Source organism: Alnus glutinosa, chromosome 13 (assembly GCF_958979055.1).
Source record: "Alnus glutinosa chromosome 13, dhAlnGlut1.1, whole genome shotgun sequence".
NCBI classification, from domain to species: Eukaryota; Viridiplantae; Streptophyta; class Magnoliopsida; order Fagales; family Betulaceae; genus Alnus; species Alnus glutinosa.
Window position 1 is genome coordinate 1169733 of NC_084898.1, and position 15464 is coordinate 1185196.

General features: G+C 34.8%; 1 protein-coding gene across 1 annotated transcript; it reads left to right on the forward strand.

The window, feature by feature from the left end:
• The first annotated feature begins 9476 nt into the window (after nt 1-9476).
• On the forward strand, nt 9477-14899 carry LOC133854062 (protein KINESIN LIGHT CHAIN-RELATED 1-like). The gene is made up of 3 exons (XM_062290092.1): nt 9477-10402; nt 12397-13305; nt 14414-14899. The coding sequence occupies exons 1-3, from the start codon at nt 9756-9758 to the stop codon at nt 14646-14648; spliced, it is 1791 nt and encodes a 596-aa protein (XP_062146076.1). The 5' UTR covers nt 9477-9755; the 3' UTR covers nt 14649-14899.
• The last annotated feature ends 565 nt before the right edge of the window (nt 14900-15464 follow it).

Below are 15464 nucleotides of genomic sequence, written 5' to 3' on the forward strand. Positions count from 1 at the left end.
GGTATCAGGTATACATCTTTTAATTTTTCTTTTTAATTTCAATCATCTATTAGAATTTTCTATTAAATCTTTTCAAAATTTTCAAAATACCCATAATTATTTTAGGAAAAAAATTGTTAAGGATTTATGTGTTAGTCAGGATTTAACGGAATTTGCAAAAATATCAATTCTTGAATCTTTGAAATTTTTTATAAAGTTTTACACATAGGTATTTTTGAAATTTTGATAGGATTTAACGGAAAATTCTAACGGAGTGTTGAAATTGAAAAATATTAAAAGATAGAAACCCTAAATTGATATTTTTTAAAGTTTGAATACTGCAAAAATAATGAAACATCATGGATTATTAATGAAGGTTTTGCAAAAATCAATTTAGTTTTCCATGTTACAAAAGAGTTTGTCTAGTTGACTCTGTGGTGATCACTAATGGGAACTGCTCTTTCGTCATCACTCCACAACAAAGGTTTTGATGATTTTGCAGAAGGAAAACTATGGATGAATTCAACCCCTCCAGGCTCCCACCTAATATAAAAAGCACAGCCTCCCTACCTAGCTACCATCTCAAAATCGACCCATTCTGATTTCTGACACACCAACTACCCCAACATCCACCATGATTCCTAAGATCAAATCTTTTGTTCTAATCCTGATCATACTCTTTACTGTTATGTCTTCAGGTAAGCAGGTTCTCATAATTGTGTTAATTAAGCAAATGTGTGAAGATTATTCAACTTGAGTGATTAATTATTCTATTTCCTGTAGGCAGAGCCAAAGGCTTTATGGATGGTGTGAATCCTACAAACCCCCCAAGCAAGGTAATTAACTCATGATAACTGCATCCAATTAGCAAACACATTTCTAATAAGTAGTACTCTTGGAGAATTTGAGCATAATCACATAATTTCCACTCTATAAGTACCTGCTTAACATAGTAAATGTGATTTATTTGGAGGTGAAGTGGTCATCAGCTGATATTTAGAGTACTAGAGTTGTTAATTAGAAACAAAAGAGTAAATTAAAAGAAGCATACCATCTCAAAATAAGCCTGGGTTAACTCTATATATGCAACTTAGGATTTGGATTCCATATTATTAGAGATGGGAGAAATTTCACTTTAACTCCCATGAACTTTCTTAATAAACTTCAAAACTCTTATTTTAGTGTATCAATTTTTCAAATTTTTTTTCTCGATTTCACCCATTTGATAGGATTTTCCGTTGAATCCTAACGGAGGGGTGCCAAAATTTCTAAAATATCACTCATATTTTTTAGGAAAAAAAAAGAAAGAAAAAAAGCAAAGGGGGAATACTATTAGCTAGATCAAGGCACATATATGGATGTTTAATGAGTTATTTCAAACCATTAGATGAAATAAAATTCTATCTTGACCGTTGATCAAGATGAATAGAAACCGAGCTCAACAGCTCATGAAATGGACGAAGATTTCAGTCCAAAATGCAATGAAGATTGGTTCAGAAAGATTTCCATAGGTCTTGCATGCCTATCTTTTGATTATATGCCATTTTTTTTTATTATTTTATTTAAAGTGATGACAAAAGACCCATTCAGAATGTATAAACTCAATAAGCTAGAAAAAAAAAAAAAATTGTTCAAAATGGACCCAAAATGTTAAATTGATGAAGAATTGGAAATTAATTTTTGGGTTTTCTTAATTGAAAAAAAAGTACATACAATTTATTCCCGATCATTAGTTTTGCCTTGTTTTTGAGACTCTAATCTTTACCTTGCTTTGATTTTTGCCAAAAAAAAAAAAAAAAAAAAACTACTATCAACCAAACATAAATTGTGTAATATATTCAGTTTAATTTGCATTTTCAAACATATTTTTCTAATTTTTTTTTGTGTTTTTTAAACCATTCAAACATAATTTGATTTTTTTTTTTAAATATTCACAATTTTAGAAGAGAAATGATCCCGACACTCATTTTTTACAACAGCTCTACAACAAGTTGACGTGATTGGTAATATTTTATTATTTTTTTTGTTTTGTTTTGTTTTCTTTTTGTAAAAAAATAATAAAATATTACCAGCTACGTCAGCTTGTTGTGGGACTGTTGTGAAAAATGAGTGTAGGGATCATTTCTCATTTTAGAAACAGAAAACGGGAAAAAAAAATAATAATAAAAAAAAATAACACACCCAGTCAAAATGTCAAATTGACAAAAATTTCGTCAGAACTCCAAGCTTCGAGTTAACACCGAGTGATATATATATATATTTTGTTCATATTCCTTCGAGTGTTAGCTTCAAGTTAGCACAGAGTGTGTTAGTTTTATTTTTTAATATTTTTAATTAATTTTTGTTCAAATTCAATGTTTTTATTCCTAAAAGAAATAAAAAAATCTTGACCCCGAAACAAAAATTGTTCGGAGCAGATGGTCCGTAGCCCTTCTCTCTTTAATTAAGCTTTCATCATCTATGCAAGTCAAGTTAAGATTAAGATCCTAGTGGGGATATTGTTGCTTAATGTTTCTAATTATTATATCAAATTCTTTAATTATTTAGCTGACATAGACCATGTGCCCTTTGAAGGTCGCTATCCAGATAAAGTCAAGGAAGCTTGTAGAAGTTGCTACTAATGACTATTCATCAGTTGAACACAATCCAAAGCACGATTGGAAGGGGAAGCCTGGTGGTGGTGGCTGATCCTAATCCCTGACCTGCTTGCCCTCTCTCCAATGCCTCTGAGATATCTCTTTATAATAAATTGGAGATGTGTGAGCTTTAAATGAGCTTTAAACCTTACAACAGGTTCAGTGGTAGTGCACCCACTTGGGCTTGTTTGATGCAATAAAAGAATGAGTTTGTACTTTGTACTGCTAAGTTGCTAATTCCTTTATTATATCTACTACTATATTCTCCTCATATTTCTACGCCCGATGAAATCAAGTGGGGGTGACCATTTGTGTTTATACTGCATTGAGTTATTAATATAAAATTATATTATGTTCTTGTCTGGTTTACGAGTTATATAAAAAACTGTCGACCCTAAATCTCACGAGTTGAGTTCGGGTTGACGTATCGAGGCATTTGTATAGGATAATAAGATTAACTTGCTACTATATTCTCCAAATATTTCTACACATGATGAAATAAAGTGAGGGTGACAGATTGTGTTTGGATTGTATCAAGGTATCAGTATAAAATTATAGACTTTTCAACCTTAACTTATTAATTTCGTATTATATTCGTGTATGGTTTACAATTTATATAAAAAAATTGCCAGCCCTAAATGTCGCGTGTTGACGTATTGAGGCATGTGTATAGGATAATCAAACTAATATGTTAATTTCGTATTGAGTTTGTTAAGAGTCTGATATTGCCAATATATACATGGGTTGTGGGCTTTATAAGCTTTGAACAAATATCTTCCCTTAAGGTGCTTTTTGTGGAAGAGTAAAGCTTAATAGACTTTAACATGACATCAGAGCTTCAGGGCCTTAGACAATGTTGGACCTTCCCTCCCTTTGTACACGTGTTTGGACAATAGTGTTGGAAATAATTTTGGATGGTGCACAAAGTTCTTATTGAAATAAAATAATATCAATATGAAAATTAACAATTAAATAAATAATTGTTAAATAAATAATTGATTGAAAAATTATTGTTGATACTAGACCAAATTGATCCGAAATAATAATAATAATAAAATAAATACTGTACAAGAGATTAAAATTAAATTAAGGAAAGATCTCACAATACTATAGAATCACGCAAGAGCGTTGTCCTTAAAGGTTGATCACTACAAAAAAAAGGGGAATTATTGACGGTTTTTTTATAGACGGTTTTAAAAACCGTCTATAAAAAAAAAATTCTGGACGTTTTTTGGTAAAACCGTCGGGATTAGACTATAGCGTCTATCTTCGTTAAGGACACACTTCCAAAAACGAAGATCAAATAAAACAACCCTTTAATCAAAGTAGATGGGGGACTTAAGAATGATTTTTCTTGTAGAAAAGCTAATAATATAACAATAGCTTTATGGCTTAAAACCAAATTCACGTTGGAATATATGAATGCACACTAGAAAAATATGTTAGAGGTTTTAGCCAAAGAAGAAGATTATTCTCAAATGCATTGGGAACTCAATTTATATAAACGGTCAAAAAATGTTAGCACTATAGATTTTCTTTTAAGACTCATGAATAACAAACAGTCAAAAGACTCATAACTATTAACCGTTACAAATCAAAAGTAATAAACTTTAATAATGACAAAATGTTTGAAGATCAAAAAGCCATAAAAACAATTTTTTAATAACCAACGGTTACAAAATAAAAACTCATAAATATATATTTTAATAAATCAATTTTTTTCTTTGCCATAAAAACTCATGAATATATTTTAATATCAAATGGTAAAACATTTAAAGATGGCTAAAAATGAAATAATGTTTGTAACACACATATTACAACATGCCACACGTGAGGGGACGTGTCAAAAGTCTCACATTGTCAAGGTATACATGAGTTGTGAGCTTTATAAGCCTTGAACAAACTTTTTTCTCTTAAGGTGCCTTTTGTGAAATAGTAAGACTCAATGGACTTTAACAGGGTTCGCGAAGCGTGTAAAAAATTACAGGCCCTATCCAAAAGTGAGTTTCCTACCCTAAATGTTGTCAATGACATCTCCATCAGGATTGTTAATTTGAACATCTAATTAACCAAGCTAAATTGGGGTCAAGGCAGTGTGGATAGTACTATTTGATATGAAGAATTATGCAGTAAACATACATCATGTGCTTGGATGGCATTAAAGCTTAGTGTAAATACTGCAGTTTTCCACCATAGGGTTGGCAAAGTTGGGATGTCAACTTTAGAGGAAGTATTTTGGATGCAATGATGTAACCACCATCACTCCTATAGTCCTATGCCTCAATATATATTTCTGTCAACTAACACAATGATGCACTGATGTAAATTCTCTGTGTTTTGTTTTTTCTCCATTTTCTCTTTACTTTTTACCTATCTGAACAATCCTTAACTTATTTGAACTCAAAAGAACTAATTTTCCGTCTCTGTTTCTAAAGAACCAGGGGGGGGTGAGCACAGAGTCATTATTTTGACAGCTTATTTGTTATATGAAGTGAGAAGGCCTTTGTTGTCAACTCTGCCGACAACCTCATGTTGTACAAGCATAGGGAATGGAATCTTCATCATTACTATTCCTTTACCTACTAGCTGTACAAGAACAGTATCAACATGCAATCCACCAGCTGGAAGGCTATTTCATTAATATTTATCATATTAATAACAATAATTCACGATAAATATAAATATCTCGTTACGAGTTCGAGTCATAAAAAAAACAATTTATATGATAGGGTGAACCGAAATGGATGTCGATTACATAGTGTAATAATATGTTACAGGCTTAAGTACGATCTTAATTATATGTATATAAGTTCTTAAATATTTTTTTTTTAAGCCAATTTTTAAAGATAAATTCTACCTTAAATTAGTATCAATATTTTATTGCTAGAATTCAAGGTTTACCTAATTTAAGCACAAAGGAGCATCACCATGATTTCATTTCCAGAACAATAATTTATGTTTGTCTCCCCATGTTGAATGACAAGTGTGTTTTATACTGTATATGATGATCAGGCTAGGGGGCACTAACTACTAGGACGTGAGTGCATTAACTATATATGAATGGGATGATACCTAACAGGAGAAAATGGCCCCTGGTACTGAAAGCAGATTGAAAGAAGATATCAAAGGGAATTTGAACTCCAAAAGGGTGAGCAAAATTGCCCCCACATTCACACTACTAGTTGCTTCTGGCAGATAAAAGGAGACACGACTTTTTGAAGTAACATAATTTAGTGCATGCAGTTGACTTTAAGGTAGTGGACAATGGGGGGGTGAAGCATTTCACAAAGCTTTTGGGGAAGGTCATTATGACAAGCTATTTTGGCTGCATTCCCTCCCAACTGAGAATATAAACACACTTGAATCACCCTCTCTAAGACACAAATCACACCTTAAAAACAATGGAGAAATCAGCAATATTGCTTCCTTGGATCAAAAACTTTATCCTCATCATCCTTCTTGTACTCCTCATCTGCTCATCCCCAGGTAAGCAAGTTTCACAGCAGTAAAATAATTCCAAAAACTGTATAGTTGGGGTAACAGAGATAGAGTGTTTCTTCCTTGTAGGCACAGCTTCTGGCTTCAAAGATGGCATGGATCGGCTAACATCCCCACGCGGCGAGGTAAGCTTAGTTGCATGCATGTATGAAAATTAGATTAATTATCCGCTGCAAATGTTATTGATATTCTGTTTTTGTTGGCTTTTACCCTTTCATTTGTGAAGGTGACGATCCAAATGAAGGCGAGAAAGCTTATAGGACGACTTGAAGCAATGTTGGATTATCAAGACCCATCAGCCAATCCTATACATGACCCGAAGAAAGGAAGCTCTGGTGGTAAAGGAGGCAATAACCCTTGAGCAACTCAAGCTTCATTTTACAGCTTTTGAGCTTTTGTCGAGAACAATATTGTTCATGGGTTTTGCTAGATATTATAGCTGTGAAGAATGTGTAACTCTTCTTGCCATGCAATGAGTGCTTAGACTACTTCTCTTAAACTCATGGACAAGTTGAAAATGAATAATTAATCTAACAAAGGAAGCACTCTTCAATTACTTTGAGATTCGACAAATATGTATATCTTAATCGTTTACTTAAGAGCTAACTAGTGTCGTGGGATCCTGATTTGTAGTTTTTGAAGATTTCTATAGGAATTTTTTCCTTGGTTCTAAAAAAAAAAAGAGGAAAAAAAAAGAGCTAACTAGTGTTAAAATATTAATTTAAGGGATAGCTACTCTTTTACTATCCGTGGTTTAATGCGTTATCAAACATATTATTCGGTTTCAAAAACTATTGTAGATGGTACTTAATTTCATTTAATAAACGGAATTAGTACTTGTATCCAATAATTTAATAGTGTGCCACGTCAAGTCCACAAACAATGCTAGTCATGTGACACATGTCCCATATGCCTCATTAATTAATATCATTCTAAAATAAAAAATAAATAATAAATAACATTTTTAAAAAATAAATATAAAAAATTCGGGGCCTCCCCCAAATGACCAGATTAATCAAACGGCTTGTCAATTCCTATCAACATAGAATCAAAATAGAGATCTTGAGTTTGAATACTCTCTCTAAAATTTACATACTATTTCAATTAAATATTTTATATATTGAGTTTCGGTTGCAATTGCTCCTTCTACACTTAGTAGTTGGCTTATCTAATAATCTAATTAGGAAAAAAGAAAGAGGAGTAGTTAGCCACCAACCCTAGGGGTGTTGCAACCTCTTAAGTGATGGCGGAGCATTGCTAAGGTGGCAAAACCACCCTTGAGGATGGCCGAGTTATCACTAAACATTTTTGGGTTTATTTATTTATTTTTTCATAATTTTTAATTTACTAGGAGGGCATTTTCAACATTTTAGGTTAAAAATGAGCACATACATGTCGTCACATGCTCATTTTTCCGTGGTATTTACCATACGCGACTCTTTGCATAAAAAATAATAGTTTAAGGGAGTCATGCATCATAAATGTTAGTTTGGGGGTTAAGTGCTAATGAGGTGTCTCTTCATTGGGGCAGAATGTAAATTTCATTTTTATCTTTTTGTTATATATGAAGAAATGAGTGGATTAGAATTCATTACAATTTCTTTGAAATTGTAAATTTTAAAATTATATGAAATTCGGTATTTCCTTTGATCGAACAACTTGAAAAATGCTACCTACTAAAATGGTGGCATGTTACCAAGGCATCCAATTTTTTTTTTTTTTTTTTCCTTCTAAAATGCTTTTATTTATTTATTTTTTTACTTTTGAAGAAATAATTATTCTTTAATAAACCCAAAAAACAATTTTTAGATCAAAGTTCTTTTACAACATAAAAAGAAAGAATCTGATGAAAATAGACTTAGTTTTCATTGTTAACATACCACTTTTTAATAGCTAATATTTTTCACGCCATTTGTTATAAAAAAAAGCATTAATTCACGTAATTTAAAAATTTAGTCCTCCGACTTATATAAAAAATAAAAAATAATAATAATAAAAAAATCTTCTTCTTTGAAATTTTAGGAATCCTTATCCAAAATGAATATTGATTAAACCGGTAATTCAATGATATCTGACTCTGTCTTCAACCACTATAACGTGTATTGACCAACCGAGCGCAGTAGACCCGTCAACGTGTTTGACGGATCAGTGTTATATGCTTGTCTTGTTCCCATCTAGTGAGCTCTCCATACCGTCCGATCACATCTTTCTCGAGATTCACAAGACTCTGATCTGACCTTTAATAATCCAACGGACCAGAGCCAGCTAAGGAACGTTAGCTGCTTCTACGTAGTAATAACTCGTTTTTACCTTAGCCTTTGACCATACCGGTAAAGTTACACTGCAAATTTCAGTTAACTAGTGCAATAATGCTTTAACCACTCCATGCAATCAGCACACAATAATTAATTTACCATAAATTAATAACATTTTAAAATCTAAATCTCAACCTACCTCATATAATAAATTATGGATTGCAATAATTCAAAAATTAAAATAATCATATAGAATTAGTTAAAAATTAGGAAAACTGTTAAATTAGTCCATGTAGGATGACATTATAACAAATAAATCCATGTGGTTTTAAAATTAACTTATAAATCCCTATTATGCCTTTGTAATAAAATAATCCATTCCTAAAAATTTTGATGATTTTTCTGACAAAAATCTTATAAAATTACAAATATAACTTTAACTTAATTTAAATTAATAAAAAATTAGAGCAAAGTGGTCAGCCACTTGAGAACGGACTGTTGGGCAGTCGAACCACCCCATGACTATGAAGGTAAAATATGAGTTATTTCTATAGCATGGGTTCTAAACTACTCTTCTTACCCTTATATATATATATATATATATTTTTTTTTTTTGTTAAAAAAAAAAATTGAGTTGGAGGAAATTTTTTTCAATTCAATCCATTTAAATTGAAATCTATCCTTAAAGTATATAATCTTTACATGCATTTAAGGACATAACTTGTATGAATAATTAGTAGATTATTATACGATTGTTATACAACTTGATGATGTAGTCGTGAAAACAAATATTGACTGGATCAGCACTCGTAAAAAAAAAAAAAAAAGAAGAATATTTTTATTATAAAATCATCTTAATTATATGACAGTCATATAATAATATATTAGAAGGATTTATTTCTAACCCAATTTTTTTTAAAAAAATAAATCACCCAATAAATTAATGTTTTTAGGTTTAGGTTTTTCTTACACGTTTCGTTTCGTGACAATTGGGACAGATCAGAATGCGAAGATAGCAACCCTCCATCGCAGCCCGAGGCCGACACGCCAGCCCAACCTTCTCCAAGTCAATTCCCTTACCCAAAATAACAAGCAAGTACAAGTGTTCAATTGACCATTTTGCCCTCCGATATACTGAAACCTGAAACTTCCCCCTCACTCACACACTTTGCCAGCAGAGACACCTGATCTATCAAATGATTCAATCCAATCAATCAATCAATCACCAATTTCTTGTTGAGAAGTTCTAATCGCTCCCAGTGATTACTCCTAATCACTCCCTCCACCTTAATTAATCCGTTCCTTTCTTTATCTCTTTCGCTTGGCATTCACAATCACAGCCACTTAGTCTTCCACTTACTCCGAACATCTGCGATCGGCGGTAACGATGCCGGGTTTAGTTTCCATTAAAACGCCGCCAGAAACGGCGTTGCTTCGGATCTCCGTTCCCGAAACTCCAACCCAGGCCCAGTCCCAAAGATCCGAACCCGGGAGCGCCAAACCGCCTTCTCCGCTACCGAAGCGAGTTCCTTCGCCGTCGCCTTCGAGGTCGAAATTCTCGCCCAGGAAGCCTCCGCCCGACCCGGAGATGAACCCGAACTCGGAGTCCGCGCTCGACAACCCGGATCTGGGACCGTTCCTACTGAAGCTGGCGCGTGACACGATCGCGTCCGGGGAGGGCCCGACGAAGGCCTTGGACTACGCGCTCCGAGCGTCGAAGTCGTTCGAGCGGTGCGCCGTGGACGGCGAGCCCAGCCTGGACCTGGTGATGAGCCTGCACGTGCTGGCGGCGATATATTGTAGTTTGGGGAGGTTCGACGAGGCGGTGCCTGTGCTGGAGCGGGCGATCCAGGTCCCGGACCCTCCGAGGGGTGCGGATCACGCGCTGGCCGCGTTCTCGGGGCACATGCAGCTTGGGGACACGTACTCGATGCTTGGACAGGTGGACAAGTCGATCGCTTGCTACGAGGAAGGGCTGAAGATCCAGATCGAGACCTTGGGAGAGTCCGATCCGAGAGTCGGTGAGACATGCAGGTTCGTGTTTGTATTCGTATGGTACTGATCGTGGTTTTTCAGTTTTATCTTGTAAAAAACCAATTTGCTAATTATGTTATACAATTGCGGAAATTTTAGATTCGGACCCGATCGCGTAGTTTAGAAATGTGTCTAATTTTAGTGGAAATGGACGGTGTGTGAAAATTTAGGTTAGGCTTTGACTGAAAATTTTGCCGAAAATTAGTGAGACTGTTAGTGACTGGCATTCTTGGTATTTCCTAATTTTTTTGGCTAATTTCTAGAAAGTTGAAACATTAGAAAATTGGAGAAATTCTGAATTTTGTTTGCTAATTACTAGAAAATGGAACATTGACTTCTTTATGTTTATTTCTGTGAATTTTTCTTTCCTTTTTATGTGTGCGTGTGTGTGTGTATATATATATATATATATATATATATATATATATATATATATATATATATATATATATATATATATATATATATAGTATCATTGACAAGTCAAGGAAATGACTATTCAATTAAAGAAACCAGGAGATATATGATTTCTTTTTGTGTGTGTCATTTCTATGTTCTTCAATGGCTACATTGGGGGTGAATTGAAGCTGGCCGAAGGTTGAATTCTCTGGGGATTAGGCTTTTCTTTTTTTTTTGGCAAAAAATTAACCAGCTCATAACCATGAATGAAGTTTTTATTCTATGATGGAACGATACATTAGAACATGGGCTTCATTACTTGAGTATTGCTGGCAAGGACAATGCAAAGAAAGTTTCCTTTTCAGGATTTGGTTTTAGTGTGAACTGTTTGGAAAAGATAACAGCTAGAAGTTAATGCAAAGTGAATTTTCCTGAGTGTGTCATGATGGCTATGCACTCTATGGGACTTTCTTTTTCTCAATTGGGCTATTTTGGGAGGGAAGTAGTGAAGTCTGCATGGTTAAATGTATTATGTTAAGAGCACTAGCAGCATTTTCCCCAAGTCCCATTCCCTTTCCTAATTGTAGGGAGAACTCTTAAAAAACCATATTCAACAGACTCCCTTGGTGTTCCCTAAACCAAGGGAACCAAAAGTGCTAGTGCTCTTTACCATTATTTTAATATAAAAAGGTTTTGCTCTTTCGTCTAGCATTTATTTGGAAAAATGTTTTAATGGTTTTCTCTTTTCCCTAACATTTAATTTAAATAATATTTAAATGGTATAAAGAATGGATAAGAGAAGTTATCGTGAAGATTATTTGAATAGGGAAGCAAAAAGTAGTTTGGTTTCCTAAATTTAAGGAAAGCTGCTATTAGTGCTTTTAGAGCATCTCCAACAATGTAATGTAAATTACTTAACCAAAAAGTGCAATTCTCTACTTTAGTTACTGCTTTTTTTGTACACACTTCAACATATTCTCTATGCTCTTCTCTATTTTCTTTAAATATTATTCCTCATTCTTTTTTAATTATATTCTTACCAACACTCATATTTTCAGAGATTCATCTTTTCTAAACGGTCATATTTTCCAACGGTCTTCATATATATACATATATATGTTTATTTATTTATTTATTTTTTCCAATGGTCATATTTTTCTAACGGTCAAAATTTCCCAACGGTCAAAATTTCCCAACGGTCATATTTCTCCATCGTGGGTGTTGAGAAGAGAAACAATAAAATAACCTAAATTTGTTGTTGAGCAATGAGAATGAATAAAATGAAACAAAATTTTTGCTACAGTAATTATCTACAAGTTGAGAATCACTGTAGCAAAAAATGTGTTTTATGTAAGCTGAAGATAAGCTGTTGGACGTGATTTTTCCCACGTATTAGCTAAATATACACAATATGGGGTTTATAGAGCATCTGCTGGAGATGCTCTTACCCCCTTTAGAGATTTGAATGGTAGATTGCTTTCACAATTGTTTCTTTTCCATGCTTGGATCACATCAGGGTGTGGGTTTCAGTGTCCTGATTCTCTTGGATCAGTGGATGAACTCATTTTTTAAGTTGGTTGATATTGAAAATGCAGGTACTTAGCTGAGGCCCATGTTCAAGCAATGGAGTTTGCTAGGGCAGAAGAGTTGTGCAAGAAAACTCTTGAAATTCACCGTGCACACAGTGAACCAGCATCTCTTGAAGAAGCAGCTGACCGCCGGCTGATGGCTCTCATATTTGAGGCAAAAGGAGAATATGAAACAGCCCTTGAGCACCTTGTCCTTGCCAGCATGGCAATGATTGCAAATGGGCAAGACACTGAGGTTGCTGCTATTGATGTCAGCATTGGCAACATTTACACTTCTCTTTGTCGCTATGATGAGGCTCTCTTTTCCTACCAGAAGGCACTCACCGTCTTCAAATCATCAAAGGGTGACAACCACCCTTCTGTTTCCTCTGTCTTTGTACGCCTTGCTGACCTATATCACAGAACCGGAAAGCTCCGAGACTCCAAGTCCTACTGCGAAAATGCCCTGAGGATATATGCGAAGCCTGTGCCTGGAACCACTGCAGAAGAGATTGCTGGCGGGTTGACTGAAGTGTCGGCCATTTATGAGTCTGTAGATGAGCCTGAGGAGGCACTGAAGCTTTTGCAGAAGGCAGTGAAAATGTTGGAGGATAAACCAGGACATCAAAGCACGATTGCAGGAATAGAAGCACGGATGGGAGTGATGCTTTACATGGTTGGTAGGTATGAAGAAGCAAGGAACTCTTTTGAGAGTGCTATAGGAAAACTTAGAGCAAGTGGGGAGAGGAAGTCAGCCTTCTTTGGGGTTGTGTTGAACCAAATGGGATTAGCTTGTGTGCAGTTGTTCAAGATTGATGAGGCAGCTGAGTTGTTTGAAGAGGCGAGGGGGATTCTAGAACAGGAGTGTGGCCCATGCCATCAAGATACCCTTGGGCTATATAGCAATCTTGCAGCAACCTATGATGCTATGGGGAGGTAACATATAATTTTAACTTATTCATCCTGCATTGTTGGCGCAAGCTGCTTGCTTATGGCTGATGCGCCTGATTATTTGAGCCAAAAGTTGAGTTTCAATTTTTGGCTAGGGGCCTTACAGGGTTCCTCTCTCTGCAATTGAGAAATCTACAATCATTAGAATAGGATTCTCTCTCTTTCAAGTTAAATAGAGAAGATCCATTTCATGGTCGAGATTTAATATTGTTGTATCTAGTGGTGTATATAATGCTACGTGATAAATATAGTATCATACCATTCAAACAATTTAAATGATGTGACATCGTTTACACTGTTAGATGCTATAACATTAAATCCTGACAAATGAAATGGCTCATTTCCGATGAAGTTGTGAGGATCCTTGTCCCAATCCTTACAAATGGGTACCTGTAATTAATGTTAATTAACAACTTCATGGTAAGGATTGTGTTCTGCCTCCTGTCATGCCGCCAAAAGTGGCAATCCAGCTATCCAGAAAAACAGACACTGTCCTTATTAGGAAGTTATCATATTTTCTTCGTTGATTGTAGCATTTCCAGTCTTTCTTGTTATCATTTTGGAGTTGGACCTAGCATATAATCTTATCTCTCCCTGTTTTTCTTGCTTCCTGAGCTCGATTGCACTTCAACAATAGGAGTAATTCAATGTTATATATTCATAACATTTGTTGAGCTGTATTTGACTTGCTATTTTTATTCTTTCTCTATGTTTGTTATTTTTGGTGATGGGCTTCCTCGTATCATTGGGGTGACTTCTGCATTTTTGCAACATTTCACCATTCTTTTTAATGCTATAATGAGATTATAACATTAAGACAGGGTGTTACAGTACATTCTTTTTAATCCCTTCCTGCAATCATCTGTACGCCGCATGCTCGGGACTGAGACTTCATGATGAATCAGATATATTTAATTGCCTCAATCGTTGCCTTTTCTTTTGGATTGGATTCAGATCATTGCCTATTTCAGGATATCGTTGTACTAATATCTTTTAGTGTTAGTTCTTATACCAATGCTTAAAGCAAGAACGTGAACAATTTTCTGCTATGATGATTCTCCTTTTCTTAACATACTCTATCAAAACATTTCAGGGTAGAAGATGCAATTGAAATCTTGGAGAATGTCCTTAAATTAAGAGAAGAAAAGCTTGGGATTGCAAATCCCGACTTTGAAGATGAGAAAAGGCGGCTAGCCGAGCTGCTGAAAGAGGCAGGCAGGACCCGAGACAGAAAAGCAAAATCACTTGAAAATCTCATCGATCCCAGCTCAAAGAAGACGAAGAAAGAAGTGACAAAGAGGTGGCCGAGCTTGGCTTTCAGAATTTGAAAAAACATCCCTCTTACACATCTTTCTGCTTTCCTCTACACGTGCACATTCTGTAGCATAGAAGATCATGTACAGGATTGAAGTTGTAATTTGGTGAGGTTTTCTGTTTCTTGAGCTTTGAAATCCCCAATTATTTTGTGATATGTTCATTGTTTTTCTTTGAATGTCGGTATTGTGAGCTTGAAGTTGTTCACCGAAAGGAAATGCCCATTTGAGTGAATAAATTTGATTACAATGTTTGTTCCTGGTCATTTATTGCTCCATTTGTTCCTCCAACATCTCTTGGACACTCTTTAATTGCGAGATCTGGTCTTCAAGATTTTGTTTTGTTGAGATATATATATATATCATTAAAAAAATTAAATTTCAAATTATGTGGCAAGATCTTCGCCACGTGGCTATATATACACTAATTAGATCTATTAAGTCTAATAGGAACCATGGAATGACTCATCTCTATTTCACTTGAAATAGAGAAAATCTTGATCTTAGGACTCGATACAACTATAAAAGGATGTTCCTTCTTCAAAGTAGGAAGTTACTTCTAAGTAGGCTTAGCAATTCAGGTCGGCGGGTCAGGTTCGTGTCGACTTGACTGACTTGATTACACAATTGGGTCTAATACTAACCTGACCCGATTATTAATCGGGTTGAATCATTAAACTTGAACACGACCTGATTGCTAACCGAGTTATTCGACCCGGGGTAACCTGTCTGAAGAAGAGCTGAAAAAGCTCTGAAAAAGAACCTTGATTCTCGTAAGTATCAAATCAAACAAGAAGAATTTACATCACAAATCAAATGTCCAAACAACCC